General features: G+C 58.3%; 2 protein-coding genes across 3 annotated transcripts in view; one reads left to right on the top strand and one right to left on the bottom strand.

The window, feature by feature from the left end:
* TMCO4 (transmembrane and coiled-coil domains 4) overlaps window positions 1–5,136 on the top strand; it is a 78,705-nt gene extending 73,569 nt beyond the window's left edge. For both annotated transcript variants that reach the window (XM_040988013.1, XM_040988014.1), the window contains exons 15-16: window positions 1,988–2,105; window positions 4,057–5,136. In XM_040988013.1, the coding sequence (XP_040843947.1) occupies window positions 1,988–2,105; window positions 4,057–4,419 (481 nt within the window). In that variant the 3' untranslated portion in view covers window positions 4,420–5,136. The remainder of the gene's footprint in view (window positions 1–1,987; window positions 2,106–4,056) is intronic.
* A 1,439-nt stretch (window positions 5,137–6,575) lies between these two features.
* HTR6 (5-hydroxytryptamine receptor 6) lies at window positions 6,576–17,703 on the bottom strand. Its single transcript, XM_040987708.1, has 3 exons — window positions 16,981–17,703; window positions 7,176–7,334; window positions 6,576–7,037 (listed from the first exon to the last, which is right to left on the bottom strand). The coding sequence occupies exons 1-3, from the start codon at window positions 17,692–17,694 to the stop codon at window positions 6,594–6,596; spliced, it is 1,317 nt and encodes a 438-aa protein (XP_040843642.1). The 5' UTR covers window positions 17,695–17,703; the 3' UTR covers window positions 6,576–6,593.
* Window positions 17,704–17,915: the final 212 nt, after the last annotated feature.

Below are 17,915 nucleotides of genomic sequence, written 5' to 3'. Positions count from 1 at the left end.
CAACCCCGTCAGGATTCAGGCTGGAATCTGAGTCCCTGTTTGCTGCCGACCCAATGATCAGACCTGGACAAACATGAACAGCATTCCGCGTTGGGGAAGATATGGGAGAACAGGCTGTGTCATCCACCCAGTGGCAGCTGGGTTTAGCAACTGCTTTGCAAAACACTTGACAATACCTATCAAAAATTGTTAAGATTTGTTGATTGATTTGAAAAGTCAGAATTGAGAGAGCAAGATCTTCCATCCACGGATTTATTCCCCCAAATGGCCACAATGGCCAGGGCTGGACCAGGCTGACGCCAGGACCTTGGAGCTTCTTCCAGGTCTCCCACCTGCGTGTAGAGGCCCAAACACGTGGGCCATCCTCTACTGCTTTTCCAGACACATTAGCAGGGAGTTGGGTCAGAAGTGAAGCAGCCAGGATTCAAACCGGCACACAGGCGTTGCAGCCACCGTTTTTCCCACCGTGCCATAGTGCCAGTGCCTCTGTCAGGATTTGTGAAGCGCCTCTCTGCTGACTCGACACCTTTTGACTTTCAGGATTCAACTCTACAGGATGCATGCATGTACACAGGGGGTCGCTGTAGCTTCATTATGATTAAAAATTGTGAACAGCCTAGGTGACCATAAAGAGGGAGTCATGAAGGGGAAAAAGCCAGTGTAACAGTTAATAGCGTGATCCATTTAGAAGAGAAAAATGTTTGCACACATGTATCTGTCTATTGGCATAAAACGTGTGTGCACGCGGGTATCTGGTCATACCTATAGAAAGGCCTAGAAGAACTGTAGGGAGCTGCATAGTGGGCAGATGGGAGCAGAGCGCCACAGAGCTGTTACTCTGATGTTTTTAATGAAGGAGCCTTTGAACAAGAACAAAAGGTGGAAGAATGGACAAAGATTTTGCTGCCAGACAATCCTGGCTTAAAATCACGGCTCCTGGGTGGCTGTGGACCAACAACTTCCCTGGCTCTCAGTCTCTCTGCCTATAGAATGGGAATAATGGCCCCTCCTGTGTGGGGTTCCTAAAGATGAAATGCAATGGGAGAGGGACTGGCACATCACAGGTGCCCGGGAATGACAGCAGTCATGCGTGGATCACTGGACCCAGGCGTGTGGCCCATGGATCAGGGCTACTTTGCATAAGGGAGGGCATTAGAATCGCACGTGTGCAGTCTTACTGATCACAGCACCGTGTTACTAACCCCTCTGCTCTATTGCGAAGTGGATAAGCTTGGTTAGTACTGATGTTAGGAGAGCCCGAGCCATGTGTCAGTTAGGAAAGGAAGCAGAGGGAACACAGACACCCAACAGCAGCTGCAGGTGCCTCCAGCCCAGGAGACCCCAGCCAGGTTTGGGGTACTCGGACCCCACCCCATGAACAGCCTTGGAATCTCTGGGAAACTCCTCTAGGGTGGGACGGGCGAGGGTTCAGGCCTGAGCCGAGTCCATTTATAAAACCGTCACGTGTGTGAGCAAAGCTTTTCCAAATGCAGTCACTTCTGTGGGCCTCTCACAAAGCTGGGGGCACCCTGGGGTAAGCAGCTGCGCTCCTCATTGTCCCTTACGGAAGGGACACTCGGGGCCAGCAGAGTGGCACATGAGGTTCCTTCCAGCCCTTCCTTTCCCAGGGAGCCCCAGGCCAGTCCCCTCTCCCTCCCCAGAGCAGCTGTCCTGAGCCCGTGCCCATCTGGGGAGCACTGAATCCATGCACAGTCTTTCATCTCGTCGATATGCCTCCATTGCATTCCAGACCCAGGTGCAAGTGTAAGGACCCAGCAGGGAGGGAAACGCACGGCCAGCCTCCTGGCGCTCCTGTGGAACCCGGGCAAACCCCTGGGCAACGTGCCTGGCACTTGAGCTGGCAGATCTCATCTGCTGCCCCCCCCCATGTGTTGTCTGGGGCCCTGCAGATGCCCCAGGCTCCCCAGGGGGCGGGCGGGCCCGAGCCGTCCTGGGGCTGACCTCACTGCCCTCTGCTCACCTGCAGGGGGGACTGGCTGCTGAGCTTCGTGTACCGCACGTCCTCCGTGCAGCTCCGTGTCGCAGGCCTGCAGCCCGTGCTGCTCCAGGACAGGAGGATGGAGAACGTGGACCTGACCTCAGTGGTGAGCCTGACCTGGGCCTACCCCAGCTCCTGGAGACCGTGACCCTGGCCGGGTGCAGGCTCGGAAGAGTTTGCCTGGGCTGGGGGTGGGGCTCCTATCTGCCCTGCTCCTGTGTGGGGCTTTGTCCCGGGGCCTTGACACGTGTTGTCCCTCATCTCCCCACAGCTTTTGGGGCAGGCACTCTTGTCCCATTTCACAGATGAGGAAATAGGCTGAGAAATGTTCCTGTCGAGCCATTAGCAACTAACAGGCCTGGGCTGGGACCTCTTGGCCCCGCGTTATCAACCCCCCACCCACCTTTCAGTGCTCTCCTTCCCCCAAGTTCTCAGCCCCGGGTCAGCCAGTTGTTCCCAGACGTAACCAGGTCCAGGAGAAGATGCAGGGAGAGGACTCAGGCCAGACCAACAGTGGAGGCAGCCGGCAACAGAAGGAAGGCCCAGGGGCGCCATCTCCACCACTCCACCATCTCCGACTCAGGGCCCGTAGACCCCAGAGCAGAGCCTACATTTCAAGTGGGGAGTTCGTTTTTGAGAAACAGATTTTCCACCCTGCAGTTCACACCCGCAATGCCTACCGTGGCCCCGGCTGGGCCAGGCTGAAACCAGGAGCTAGGAACTAACTCCAGCCGGGTCTCCGTGGGGGTGGCTGAGGCCCAAGTCCTGGAGCTATCATCGCCGCCTCCCCGGGTGTACATTAGCAGGCACCTGAGGCTCGAACCCAGGCCCTCGGTAAGGAATAAGGTCCCCTGCCCAGCCCAGCAGGTGCTCAGCCACATGCCCATCCTGAGCCTGCATTTTATTTATTTATCTAAAGATTTTATTTTATTTGAAAGAGTCACAGAGAGAGAGAAATCTTTAATTCACTGTTTCACTCCCTAAATGGTCCCGACAGCCAGAGCTGCCCCGGGCCGAGGCCAGGAAGCCTGAACTCTGTCCGAGTGGCCCAGGTGGATGCAGGAACTCGGGCGCTTGCGGTCCGTCACCCGCAGCTCTCCAGGCGCGTTAGCAGGGAGCTAGATCCCAAGCGGAGCAGTCAGGATTGCAGCCTGTGCCCGTCCTCACCAGCTCCCTCCCCGAGGGTTCCTCAGTGTCTAACCGGAGACTGGGCACCAGGTGCATACTTAAAAAGGAATGGGGTGAGACTGCCTGCCCGGGCAGCCCCCACTGACCGTTAGGCTGAGGGGTCCTTGTCCACCAGCCACAGGGTTCTCAAGGGGAGTCCATAGCCTCCAGTTTGGACAGGCCCTATGTCCAGTTCTGCCCAAAGCCTTTTATACTCATTTTTATCCCCATTGTACAGATGAGAGACTGAGGCTCCAGGGTGCTAAGGGTCATACCACAGCACTGGAGTGTGGCCGAGAACAGCTCAAAGCCGAAGCCGGTTCAAGGCCAGTGGGCATAGCCCGAGCTCGGGTAGATGTGACAAATGGCGGGCACCCTCCTCTGGGCGCAGGAAGGCCATGAACCACCATGACATGAACATGTAGCCAGCAGCCGAGGAAATCCTGGTCATGCCGGGGACCTGGGGGGATGCTGACTTCGTTTTCCTGGTGTTACTGTCAGTTGCCAAGCCCTTCCCACGGGTGCCCCAGTTTCCATGTGGCGTTTGAGCAGCGCCGGCCTGCCCAACAGCAGATGGACCCCACCCGTTGTCCCTGAGTGTCAGCCAAGCCCGTCCCCCTGTCGCTCCCTGGAAGCTGTTGGGCAGAGTGAGAGTCGCCCTCCATCGCCAGGGAGGGCCCTGCCAGCTGAAGCCCCAGGCTTGACAGAGAAGCCCCCTTCCTCTGCAACAACTTGGGACCTAGCACCTTCCCAGCCTGGGGGCCATGGGGAGGGTGGTGTGACAGAACTGGTGACTGGTTGGCCGAGGATGTGGAGGGACAAGGGACCCCACCAGCTTAGCCTGGAGCCCTGGGGAGGGCTGGCTCAGCCCACACACTGTCCTCCCGCAGGTCAGCGGCCACCTTGACTACGCCAAGCAGATGGACGTCATCCTGCAGGCCGTGGGCATGCGCACCAGGCCAGGCGGGGCCGAGAAGGGGCTCCTGCTGGCCTCAGCAGGTACTGCCTCAGCCAGTGCAACCAGCCACCAAGATGGACAAATACAGGATCTGGAGGCTGGAGACACTCCCAGAGCGACCCCGCCTGCTGACCCCGGCCGAGCACAGGTGCCAGAGGGACTGGACCAAGCCGAAGAGCAGCCCCTTCCTGCCACTGCCAGCCCCTCTAGCTGCAGCCATGGCGTGGACTCCAATCCTCTGGGCTGCCCAGACTGCATCCCTGAGCCCCCAGAGCCCTGCCCAGGACTGCCCTGACCCCAGCAGCCCCCAGCTTCCAAAGGGCAGTGCTTTCTGCACCCTCAGTGCCCCATGGGCACCGGGAAGGTACAACACTCCCGCAAGTACTTCTAAGCTGAAGGAAGGAACTGGAATTGGGATGAAAGGGGTTTGGAGAACAAACATTTCTTCCTGGAGGAAGCAAGGCCTGAGGCCCACCTGGTCAGCCCAGCCCAGGGCAGAGCCCTCCCGTGCTCCCCCTCCCAGCCCATTTCAGCCCAGCCTGAGGCTCCTGTGCTGCAGGCGTTATCAAGGGACCAGAGGACCCTCTGGGAGACCCCCATACTGCCTCTCCCGGGCCACGGGGAAACTAATTCCCTCTGTGCTCCCACCCATACTGCAGGGCTGCCAGCAGCCAGGGGCACTACCAGCGGGCACCTGCGGAGCAGGCATAGGTGCAAAGTGGGCGGCCTCCTCATAGGAGAGCTGCTCTGATCTGCCATGCACTGCCGGGCGGACTGTGCACTGTACCACCGTAGGAACAGCTTCATACAGATGTGAATGGCATCCTCAAAGTCACGTCCCACAATGGCCCTGGCTAGTGATGGGACGGAGCATGGTGAGGGGCACTGGGCCAACACTCGGTGTGCTTGGGACCCGGGCCTGGTGACAGTGGATCACACGGGAGATGGGGACAAGGACGGTAACCACCCTGGATGATGATAATAAAACTGCCTCTTGTTGCGTGTCCACCACGGCCAGCGAACTTGGCCTTTCAGTTGACCTTCACAGCCGCTCAACAGGACAGGTGCCTTTGCCAGTCCTCTTTCTGCCTGTAGGTGACAGGGGAGCAGCAGGAGAGTCAGGGACACAGGAGCTGGACCGCCACATGTCTCCATCCATTCAACATGTACACAATGCCAGCTGCCGCAAGCCCTGGGTGACCCATGCCACGCGTGGGGAACTGTGGCCCCGAGGAGGGGAGTGACGTTGTTGGGAGTCCCGGAGTAAACTGGGAGCAGAGTCCTGACCTGAGCCAGGACACCTGTGCCCAAGGCCTCTTTCCAGCACCCCAGCTGCTCCCTCAAGCCCCGAGAGGCCCTCAGGTGAATCCAGCACACGCCACGGTCTCGGAGTCAGCTCAGGTTTATTGACAGTGTCCTTGAGAAGGCCTGGGGGAGGGGCACAAGGGAAGCCCCAGAAGCACCGTGGCCCCGCAGCAGCCCGTGGCCTGAGCCCGTCGGATGTGATCAGCACCAAGGAGAGCATCGGGCCCAAGCAGGGACCGCCAGGACTTTGAGTTGGTGAAATTTGGTGCGAAAGCTTCTGGAATAAAGAAGCTTGGGCTGAAAAGAAACCTATAACGGATAAGCCGTGGGAACTAAGAGGGCCACTCTCCACTGACCCTGGGGTATGCCAGGGGGGCAGTGCCATCCGGGGCTGCTTGCACCCTCAGCCAGGCCTAAGGGAGCCCCAGGTGGAGAACAGCCTGCTCACAGACCCTGAGCACTCTGTAGGCATCCCCCTCATCCCGAGGCCCCCGGCAAGGTGGTGCCTTTACCCCATTTTACAGGTGGAATAACTGAGGCTCAGGTTGTAGAACCTGAGCCAGGCCCCAGAGCTAGAGAGCTTGAGCCTGCCTGGCTCCCGCCCTACTGCATCTCTCCCAGGCAGATCTCTCGTCCTCTGTCCTACAAGTCCTTCTCAGGGTTGAGGGTCTTGTAAGCCACCCACCCCAGACTTGCACATGCACACAGCTCCCCAGGGACTTTGTGAACATGAACTGTGACCCAGCAGGGCTGGGGCAGTACAGGTGCGACTTTTTAACAAACTCCCTGCAGGTGGGACGATGTCAGTGGTGCCCATGTCTTAAATAGAGGGACTGGCCCAGCCCTGATCCCTGTCCACATCTGGAGGCGTCCCCTCCCCCCGGGCAGCTCAGGATGAGCAAAGGACAGGTGTGTGGCCATCCTCATCAGAACTGGGAGATCCTCTTCCCAACCCCCCACAGCCCTCTTGCTGTCCTCTACACAAGTCACCTAATGACAACGGAACCTTCTCAGGAGACCTGCAACCAAGGCAGCTGTCCTCCCTCTGAGCTCAGAGGGCACCCCGGGAGACCTGGGGGCTCCTGGCCTAGTCCGGAGCTGGCGTGAGATCTCAAGGCTTGTGCCCAGTGGCTCCTGCTTCCCTGCTGGCCAGCACTGAGTCTGTCAGTTCGTGGGGATGTGAGGCGGATGGCGCCGAAGCTCTGGGTCCAGGGGTTCAATCTTAGAGATGACGGCGGTGGGCCTGGCAGGTGGTGGGAGGTCTCTGGCGGCCTCTCCAGGCAGCAGCAGCTGGGCCCGGAGCCGCAGACCTGCGGAGCTGCTGGAACCCAGATCCGAGTCAGAGTCCAAGTCCGGCGGCAGGGACAGCGGCTGCACGTGCTGCAGGCTCAGGCCCGGCCGGGCACCGCTGTGGGACGTGCGCATGGACGGGGAGGCGAGGCTGGCCTGGTGCTCCCGGGGGCAGTGCGAACAGGGCAAGAACCTGCCCAGGGCCCGCTTGAAGTCCCGCATGAAAAGGGGGTAGATGATGGGGTTCATGGTGCTGTTGCAGTAACCCAGCCACGTAAGAATGTCGAAGAGGCTGGCCGAGATGCAGCTGCACACAGCCTGGTGGGGAGGGACGTGTCATTCCCGGTCCATGGCCCCAAGTCACCCCATGAGGCAGGAGGGAACAGGTACACACCCACATACAGGGCTAGGCTGCCCACCCTGCTCCCTCTTCCACCTGCCCATTCCCAGTGTTACCTGGACTATGTTGACCACAAAGAAAGGCAGCCAGGTCACAAAAAACAAGCCCAGCAGGACACCCAGCGTCAGGCTGGCCTTCAGCGCCTTCCTGCTATGCTTGGTGGCCAGGCGCCGGCTGTCAGCCGACTCCACCCCGGTGCGTGGGGTCCTAGGCACCTATGGAAGGAAAAGCCATGTGATTCAGCTGAGCCGAGGCCGGCTCGGACCCCAGCCACACACTGCGCCTCAACCCAGACCAAGCCCCAGTACTGCTGAGTCAACTGAGCCCTCATTGCTGACTGAGCCCCAGCTGGAGTCCTGGACTCAGGCCTGGCCTTGACTCTGGAGGGAACACTGGCTCCGGACCAAGCGCTGGCCATGGCACCAGATGAACCCTAGCGTTTACCACAAAGCCCCACAAAACCAAAGTCTGAAACCAGAGACCCAGATAGAACCCTGATCTTGGCCGCAGGCTAAAGGTTTACCCCACATAGACTGAGCCCTGATCCTCAGCCTCACCCAGAGCTGTAGGGAGTGCAACAAGGAAGCCACACTGCCCAAACACAATCACGTGGTGCAGAACAGTCTCCTTGGGGCCCCGGGTGCTGCTTCATGTCCCAGGTGCTCCACTGCTCACACAGCTCCCTGCCCGTGTGCCTGAGCAGGCTGTGGAAGATGACCCAAGTGCTTGGGCCCTCTGCACTCCTGTAGGAAACCCGGGTGGAGCTGCCAAATCCAGATGCTGGCCTGACCCAGCCAAGTAGGGGGTGAACCAGCAGTTGGAGGATATTGACGCTCTCATTAAATAAATCGATCTGAAGCAGCAATAGCTACCATCCCTGCAAAGGCAGCATTCAGCACAGACCGACACCCATCACCTGCAGCTCCAGCCCCTCCTGTCACCTGCAGCTCAAGAACCAGTGACACGCGAGCACAAGGCTGCGGCTGCCCAGGACTCGGCCTTCTCTTTCTGTATGAATTCTCTCTCTCTGTGGGCATAATGGCTTTTTGCCTGTTCAATTACCCTCCTCCTCCACAAACTGGAAGTGCCTTTCCTGAGACTGTGTGCACAAAGCCAATGTTTGCAATTAAATCTTTTATAGATTACTAGGGGATGTTAGTGACTTTAGCATTCTACAATTCAATTACACCGTGGCCCCGGCAGGCACCTCCATTCTCAACAGGGAACTGCAAGAGGGGAGGGCAGCGGGGGGTGGAGGATAAAGAGACTGCTCCCCAGCAGCCAGCAGAGCAAGGGTAGACAACCTTGCAGCGGATCCAACGTGTCTAGGTCCTCCATCTCGTATTGCTTTTAACTTTATGAGCCCTTTGAAAACGTAATAAAACCTACACACACACACACATACCCACTTAACAGAAAGTTAGAAGCGTGTAATAATGGTCTATTTCCAGAGGGTTCCAAGACCTTTAGGACTGTCCAGCTGCCGGCTCCCTGATGGTTCCAGCCATGTTTTGTAATCAGTGGGTTTTCGTATGTCAAACTCGCACAGCCGAGACCCACCTGCTCTTAGAATTAAATGCCAGTGTACACTGCTGTGCACAGTTCGTCATGACCAGGCAGAGGCTGTGTGTGTGTGTGTGTGTGTGTGTGTGTGTGTGTGCTGCCTGGCCACACACCTGGGCTTTAGGATTGGGGCTCTGCCCCACACCTGCTAAACCGCAGTGCTGCCCAGCTGAGTTCTGCAAGCAGCCAGAGATGCGCTGGGCACAAGATGAAGTCGGAAGGCAGCGAGGCAACCAGATTCCCAGGCAACCTTTTGCAGATGGAAAGGGGGCGGAGGAGGCAAAGACGAGATGTGTCAGCTCAGGGACATCCCCCACCCGCCTCTTGCACAAGAACCTCTGTGCAAGCTCTCTCCTTCCTCCCTCCCCCAGGCATCCAGAGCGCCATCTTGTCCATGGTGCTGAAGCCTAACCTGTCACCTGTCCATTGCAGGGAATGAGGGGGAGAGAGGAGGTGATGGTAACCTACCGGCTGGAGTCCTCACCTTGCATGCACCAGGATCTCATATGGGCTTCTAATCCCGGCGTCCCCACTTCCCATCCAGCTCCCTGCTTGTGGCCTGGGAAACCAGTCAAGGACAGCCCAAAGGCTTGGGACCCTACACTCGCATGGGAGACCTGGAGGAGGCTCTGGGCTCCTGGCTTTGGATTGGCGCAGCTCCAGTTGTTGTGGCCACTTGGGGAGTGAATCAGCAGACAGAGGATCTTCCTCTCTGTCTCTCCTCCTCTATGTATGTCTGCCTTTCCAATAAAAATAAATAAATCTTAAAAAGAAGAAGAGGAGGTCAGAATAACTCCTGCCCCTCAGTGTGTTCACCCAGGTGAAATCTGCTTACACACGTGTCAAGAACAGGGGCCACCCAGGAGCACAGTGGCACAGCAGGTTAAACGACCATTTATGACCATGGCATCCCATACCGAGCCGCTCCATTTCCCCATCCATCCAACTCCGTGCTGATGCACCTGGGGAAGCAGCACAAGATGGACCAAGTGCCTGGACCCCTGCCACCCATGTGGGAGACCAGGATGGAGTTCCTGGGTGCGGGCTTCAGCTGGTCCACCCCTGGCAGTGCAGCCACTGGGGGAGTGAATCAGTGAGTGGAAGGCCTTTCCCTGTCTCTCCCTCTCTGTCACTCTGTCAGATAAATAAATATTTCAACCCAAATATTAAGAACAAATTCACATGAGAGAGGCCTCCGAGGGCCCCATCTTGGTGGGGCAGTCTGGTACCAAGGCAGAAGCCAGGCAGTGTCAACAGGTGCCCTGGCTTGGATCCGGCCTCTACCACCCGCAGCCTTGACAGAGCCTCCAACTGCCCCTCTGTGAAAGGGGACAAATGGAAGACTGTGACATCGCTGTAAGGCTACAGATGACAACAACGTGTGCAAGGTGCAAGACCCAGAGCCAAGTGCTGAATACATGGGGGCCATAGCACTGACCCAGTGACACAGGTGTGGCCACGAGGCTGCGGGCGCCCTGGAGGCCCTGTCTTCATGCTGATGTTGGGCTCACCCTGCAGCCCAGGTCTATGGCTGGATGCTGCCCTTCTCCTGGCTGCCTCCAACCCTCAGATGCAAGGCTGTGCCCAAGTCTGGCCCAGTGAGTGAGAAAGGGCTTGCTTTCCTCTCTTCCAGCTCTGTCTCCACCCGAGAGGATTTCCTATGCTGACGGCAGTCCCCATGGCCAGCCTGAAGGAGGCTACTCCTGTAACTGCAAAGCCCTAAATCGTTGCCACCTAGAGGGACCTGTGAGGCAGGGGGTCAGTCCTGCTGTTGTCAGACCTCTGGGACACAGAGAGATCTGGGGGAAAAGGGTGATGAGCCAAGAAGCCTCTCAGACGCAACCATGGCTTTCCTCTTCTCCCCCAAAGCGTTGACCCAAGAACACAATCAACACAAAAGGAGGAGAGGGGAGGGGACCGTCCACTGTCCCGGGACAGGGCCTCTCACCAAAGTCCAAGTGGCCTCAGATCAACATGATCAACCTCACCCACTGAACAGGTCCTGCATTTGGCATCATTACGTTCCCCAAGCTTTCTAGGAGGGGGATGTTATTCCCACTTCACAGATGAGACAACTGAGGCTCAGAGAAGGAAAGCAAGTTGCACAGTTGACAAGTGTTGGGTTGCAGAATCAGTTCTTTCTGGTCCCAGAAGTTGCCTTCTTTCCACTTCAACAAGCTGCTTTCCTGGACAGAGATGGCATGCCTGGGCCACAGTTACCAGAAGGGATGGTTACAGATACGCCACCCCTGTCACCAAGACGCTCTTGTGGTGAAACTGATGGCAATGCCGCCCCACACCTTGGTGTCTGCTCATGCCAACAGGAGCCTTCGGATTCAGCTCCAGCTGTTGCGGCCACTTGGGGAGTGAACCAGCAGATGGAGGATCAGTCTTTCTCAGTGTAAGTCTGCTTTTCCAACAAAAAACAAACCTTGGGGGAAAAAAAATGAAGCAGCCAATATATATGTCAGTGCCCACATGGGATGCCAAGGTCACAGGTGGTATCTTCACCCGCTAGACCACAATGCCAGCTCCTGCGTTTTGATTTTAAAGGGGGCTCATGGATTCTTGTGTGTAATTCACAATTTGCGGACCACTCAATCCCAGCGCAAAGGTTACAAGAGACTGCCAGCTCTCAAGTTCCAGCTCTGTGCCTCACCATTCCCTTCTGTGAAATGGCAATCGAAGGAACATTTCCTTTTCAGGACAGTACTAAGGATTAAATGAGCTAATATAAACGGGGTGCTGAGAACAGTGCTGGGAGCACAGGGGAACCCCCTCTCTCTTAGGGCTTAGTGCCACCAATGTCTGACTCTGCTCTTGCTTGTTTTTACTCATTTGAAAGGAAGAGCTACGTAGAGAAGGAAAAGGAGAGACCCCTTCACTCCTCAAATGACCTCCCCGGACAAGGCGGGGCCAGGCAGGAGCCTCCATCCAGGTCTCCCACGCTGGTGGCAGAGGCAGCTGAGCCAACGCCTGCTCCTCTCTGGTCCAGTGGCAGGGAGCTGGAGCGGAGGCAGGAGAGCCAGGACTCACTCCGCTTTGCAGGTGGACGTGGGGGGGGCGGGGCGGTGGCTGCACCCTGCTGTGCCACAGTGGCTCAGGCTGTTTGAGCTGGATGTTTGTTTTTCCCCTGGAAAGGAAAGGCTCCCAGAGACGCACCACAACAGGAAGGCAACAGATTTCTGTGAGCACCTGCTGTGAAAAGGTGCCCTGCGCGCAGCAGCTCAAGGGCGCTGAATCAACATCTTACCCCAGCTGGGACGGAAAAGAGGCCAGGCTCGAATCGCGCCCAGTCAGCAGACACCCAAGGCCCTGCCCCAGCCCTGGCTGCACCCCAGACCCCCTCACCGGGACAGCAGTCTCAGGACCAGCCCCTCCCAGATCTGCCCCCTCCACCCCCTCGCAGATATTTCTGGGATCACAGCCTCGGGGAGGAGGCGGAGGAAGGGCAATGAGGGAGGGGGAGATGGATGACAGATGGAGGCGTGCCTCGCCGAGTTGCGGGGGGAGGGGGGGCGGGGGAGGAAGGGAGCAGGTGGGGGGGGATAGGGAGGGCAGAAGGGAATAGCAGTGAAGAGAACTGGAAGAGGGGAGAGAGGAGGCAGAGGGCAAGGAATGTGGCCTATGGGCACACAGGGATGCCGGTGGCCAGGGAGCAGGGGAGAGGCTGTGGAAGCGACGGGTACCCAGAGAGCACCCCTATTTCTCTCCAGCTGAGTGTCTTGCTGCCCCAGCAGTATCTGATGCTGCCCCATGTCCCCCTGGACCTCCCGGGATCACTGAAAGCAAGGACCACTCCCACCTGGACACCCGTTGCCCTACACACACACACAAGTACACACTTGTACACATGAGCATGTGCACATATCCTGCCTGGGCAGCAACTCATTGTGGCATCCCCACTGCCTCGGCCTCCCTCCAGCCCTGCGGGCTCTCTGAACAGGACTCCCTCCTCCTGGGGCTGCCCTGCAGGCCTGGTGGAAGCCATGGAGCCAGCCCTGCAGCCCACATCCAGACATGGGCTCGTCGAGGAGTCAGCAGGACCAGAGAACTGCTCACAGCTCACCAGCTCCCAAATGCTTAATGCCAGGGGAGCGAAACCTCCTGGGACCCAGGCTAGCTCCTGCCTCTTGGTGCCAGCAGAAGGTTCCCCCTGGGGAGGGAGCCAATGGGGCCCACCCTGACCCTCCTATTCATTCTCCTCCACTCTTTCAGGTGTGGGGGGAGCCTGAGAGCGCCCCAGGTGGCTGGAGCAGAGGCTGGCCAGGGGTGGGTCTGACACCACCACATGCAAACCAGGAGAGCCAGCTCTCCACCAAGCCAGATGAGGAGAGCCGCGCTGCTGGTCTGAGGCACCCCTGGCTACTCCTTCCCTTTTAGGGCCCACTACCTCTCTGCTTTAGGCCTTAAAGACATGCACAGTGAATGGTACATTCTGAACGTGCAGTGGGCAAGGTCTTTGTCATTAAGCTCCATAACCATCATGATGGCGGTGTCCCAGGGTCAGGCAGGTGTGCCGGACTGCAACAGGTGCCAAGAGGACAGAACGTGGTCAGTGCCACTCATCAGCAGCTCCACAGCTCCTGGGCACAGCAGGCGCTCAGCACGCAGAACAAGGTGAATGAGCTCAGACAATGAAGTGCTGAGGACTCACCATGCCCAAGAGCGGATCCTGAAAGGAGGGGAGGGAGGGGGAGAGGGAAGGACGGGGCCGGGCACCCCATTCACTTCACTCGTCCTACAAACATGGAGCGCCTGCCACCTGCCAGGCCCTCCTGTAGGGACTAGGAAGACAGCAGGTAACAGAAGTTCTCCCATCACAGACTAGCCATCAGTTAATGCCCAAGTGCTGCTGAAAAACACTTAGGAAGGAGGACTCAGGGGAGGAGCCATGGAGGAGTGGTGGCTGCCGCTCTTGACTGAAGCAAAGGTGAGAGGGAGAGCTGGTGGGGAGACGCACACCAGGCAGCGGGAGCTGCAGGTGCAAGTGTCCCGCGGTTGGGATGCATGTGGTCTCTGTCAGAAGCAGCCAGAAAATGAGCAGAGCTCGAGGAGGGTGGGAGGTGAGAGAGGAGGAGCTCACAGGTGAGGTGGGCAGCCACAGGCCATTTTTCAGGGGGTGCATCAGTGCTGAAGGGGAGCAGGATGCAATCAGGGAACCTGAAACAGCTGTGGGAGAGACGGCAGATCCTGGGCTGGTTCTCAGGGTAGAGACCGGAAGATGGGAAGAGAGAGAAGCCTCCAGGCCACCTCTGAGGTCCCTGACCTGGGTGATTGGAAGATGGAGCCGCAATAAGGCATCTAAGAGAACCCAAGGGAAGCTGGAGCTGGGCTGGGAAAAGCCAGAGCTCTCCTCTGCGGGGCATGGCAGGTAAGCAGTCGGGCTGGAAACCATCAGCCCGGCGTTGCCCGAGATCTCAGTCACAAAATGAGAACATGATGGGAGTGGATGTGGAAAACAAGAGCTGAGCTCAGGGCATGATGAGCAGGAATGGTGGGCGTAAGGTCCCCAAGACCCCCACTATTCCTGGTTCTGAACTCACGTCCCAGCAAGCCAGCAAGACTCACAGGCACCGCTGGGCCCGAGGACCCTGGCCCGCCGTGCTGACCCCTCCTCCAGCACAGACAGGGGGTTGCGGTGGCCTGTGGCTGGGGGAAGCACAGGAAGAACATGGAGTCTCTTTCCTAATCTTGTTCATGGAGGGAATGCAATTTTTCACAAAGGCCACAAATACAGGGATCTTCTACAAGTTCCTGGAAGCTGGGTGGTGTGCACAGATCCCAAAATGCCTTATGTGGAAAGGGCACTGGCACAGGGGCTCACCTCTCACTGAAGACCCTGTATCCTATTGCGGAGTGTCTGGTCCCAGCTCAGGCCACTCTCTGTTCGTTCAAACCCTGGCAGGCAGCACGTCTTAGCTCAAATGCTTGAATTTCTACCATCCCCATGGGAGACCTGCACTGAATTCCGGGCTCCTGGCTGTGGCCTGGTCTGCACACTGACTGTTGCAGGCATTTGAAGAATAAGCCAGAGGATAAAAGATTGATCTCTCTCTCTCTGCCTTTCAAATAAAATGAAGATAATTTTTTTTTAAAGTTAAGTATTTTTGTGAGCCGAGAGTAGTGACACAGCACGTCAAGCCACCAACTGTGAAGTCAACATCCCATGTCCGAAGACAGGTTCAGGACCCAGCTGCCCCACCTCCAATCCAGCTCCCTGCTAATGCGCCTGGGAACGCACCTGCATGGAAACTGGGTTCGTGGTGGCCTTTGACTGTGGCAAGGACACAAGTACTTGGCCCCTGCCACACACATGGGAAACAGATGGAGTTCCAGGCTCCTAGTCCCTCCCAGGGACTTGCCCTGGCACAGCCCCAACCATTGCAGCCATTTGGGATTGAATCAGCAAATGGAAGATCTCTCTCTCCTCTACCTCTCCCTTCCTATCATTCTGTCTTTTAAATAAGAAAAATAAATCTTCTAAAACAAATTTTTGCACCAAAGCCAATTCATCTTTTAATTACATTTCCCAATAATTACTGGGGGGACCTTCCTACGGATGTTTGTGGGCCTGGGTCTGTGTGGCAGAGGTGGTAAGGACACATCCCCGGATGCTCCGGGCTGCCTGGAGATTGGTCCCTTCCAAGCACCCGGAGAGCGTGTGGCCAGCGCAGGACAGCTCTTCCCCCCACATCCCAGATTGCCAAGGTTCTGAGACTCAAAAATGCCGGGGGAGGTGGGAGGACACAGTGCACTCCCAGGTGAGGGACCCAGTGCAGTCCTAGGCCTACCCAGTGGGCTGCGACATGCAACCACCAGGAGGCCATTAGCCCTTGGCCCCTCACCACACCTCCAGGAGCACATGCACGCGCACACACACACACACACACACACCAACAGAGGAGAGACCTGGGGAGCCCAGCTGGAACTTTCCAGCAGCCAGTGATCAAAGTTTCTGGGGTTCAGTAGTGCTCAGTCCACAGCCCCGCCCCTCAGCATGGATGACAGGAGGCAGCCTGGTGACAAGGGCTTGTCTCCTCTCACAGACACGGCCAGGCCCTGAACCAAGAGCACACAGCCACCCACGAGTAACCACTGAGCACCTACTGTATACAGGGGGCACCAAACCAGCCCAGATACACACGGCCCTCCTAGAGCCAGAATGAGCAAGGGACGGGCTGACGCTGTGGCACAGGGACTCAGGCCACTGGTGGCCTGTGGCACCACCAGCCCATATCCACACAGCTTTGAATCCTGGCTGCTCTACTGCTGATCCAGCTCCTGCTAGCGTGCCTGGGAAGTCAACAGAGGATGGCCCAAAGGCCCCTGCATCCACATGGGAGATCCAGAAGAAGCTCCAGACTTGGGCCTAGCTCAGCCTCAGCAATTTCAGCCATTTGGGGCATGAAGCAGCACATGGAAGATCTCTCTTAGTCACTCCCTCTCTGTAACTTTGCCTTTCAAATATATAAGTAAATCTTTTTTAAAAAAAAAAAAAAAGTCAGGTGGAGAACCACAGGGCGGAGCGGGCACCTGCATCCGGCACCCAGGCACTCAGGGATGACCTCTGGGAAGGGCCAGGCATGCACAGCGCTGGGCCCCAGCACTCCAGACAAGAGCCAAAGCCGGGACTCCAGCTCTGGAGGGAGCCTCGCGCCTTCTGGCCACGGCCTTAAGGCCTCGGATGGTGCGGAGTAGGACAGGGCAGGAGGGAGGAGATGAAGCGGCCGGGCTTGGAGGATCGGCACGCAGGGAACCTCCCGTGCTCACTTGCAGCAGGGGGTGGAGGCTTTGTACCCAAGTGACGCCTGCTTTTATATTTCCCATAATTGTTCTGGCTCCTGTTCCGACATCATGAGTGGTGGGTTTGGAGCAGCAACAGGAAACCAGCAGGAGTGTATGCAAGGCTCCCAGCTCAGAAATGGAGCTGCTGCACACCACGGAGGCAGTGGGGCCAGAGGGACGCGTCTACTTAGGCAGCAACCCCAACAGGCCTGGCTAACGAAGGGCACCGAGAGGGGAAGGTTTCCAACTGGAGCTTGTCTGGGAGGTCCCTACCGTGCCACTGACTGTAGGGGGAGAGGGGGAGGGGAGCACTCCAAAGTTCCAGCTGCACCTGCCGTCTTGGAGAAGCCGGGCCACACCAAGGCAACAAGATTTTGGGAGGACGGGTGGGAGCCAGGAGTGACCAGGCCGAGGCCATCAGCCAGCGAGCATCAGGCAGAGACTAGGAGTCCCGAGAAGTTGTTCATTCTTGCCCATCCCACCAGCCCAGGTCTACCGGCCCAGGGGTACCTGCAGTGTCTCCGGGGCCTGGCTAGCCATGCCGCTAGTGAGGGATGCCACTCGCGCAGCCTGTCTGCGAGCAGCCAGAAGGATCTTGCAGTAGGTGAAGCAGATGGCGCCCGAAGGCAGGAAGAAGGTGAGGCCCGAGGCCACGAGGACGAAGGGCAGGCTGGCCAGGAAGCGACACTGGCCCGGGGCGGGTGCCCGCACGTGGCCCAGCTCGTGCCAGCCGAGCAGCAGTGGCAGGAAGGAGGCGAGCGCGGCGAGGCTCCAGGCTCCCAGCACCAGGGCCAGGGCGCGCGCGGGCGTCATGCGCAGCTTGTAGCGCAGCGGTGACAGGATGAGCAGGTAGCGGTCCAGGCTGATGAGGCAGAGGTTAAGGATGGAGGCACTGCAGCACATCACGTCGAAGGCGGCCCACAGCAGGCAGAGGCCGCGCGCCAGCACCCAGCGCCCGTACAGCGCGTTCAGCATGGCCGGCGGCATCACCACCAGCCCCACCATCAGGTCGGACGTGAAGAGCGACACCAGGAAGAAGTTGGACGTGTTGCGCAGCGCCGGCTGCGTGCAGATGAGCGCGATCAGCAGCGAGTTGGCCGCCGCCGTCAGCGCGATGACCACGCACAGCGCCGCCGCCACCCAGCCGCTGCCTCCCGCGGCCGCCGGCGGCCCGGACCCCCACGCCGGGGAGCTGCTGTTGCCAGGGCCCGGATCTGGGACCATGGGGACGCGAGGGTGAGAGGATTGGACGGACGTGTCAGGGTAGAGGCGGGATGGGTGTCGTCTGCGAGCGCAGACCCTCGTCCCCGACACGGAGTGGGATGGGGCGGGGGTTGAGCAGGTGGACAGCGGGATCTCTAGGTCAAAGAGCACCGACCCGAGGAGGACGGAGACAGGTCGCAGGGACCCCTGGAACAGTGGATGGGACGTTTAGGGAGGACCAC

Source organism: Ochotona curzoniae, unplaced genomic scaffold (genome assembly GCF_017591425.1).
Source record: "Ochotona curzoniae isolate NIBS_2020 unplaced genomic scaffold, NIBS_Ocur_1.0 contig_4792, whole genome shotgun sequence".
NCBI lineage: Eukaryota > Metazoa > Chordata > Mammalia > Lagomorpha > Ochotonidae > Ochotona > Ochotona curzoniae.
Note: the sequence above shows the minus strand (reverse complement) of the source record. Positions and strands in the feature narration are given on the sequence as shown.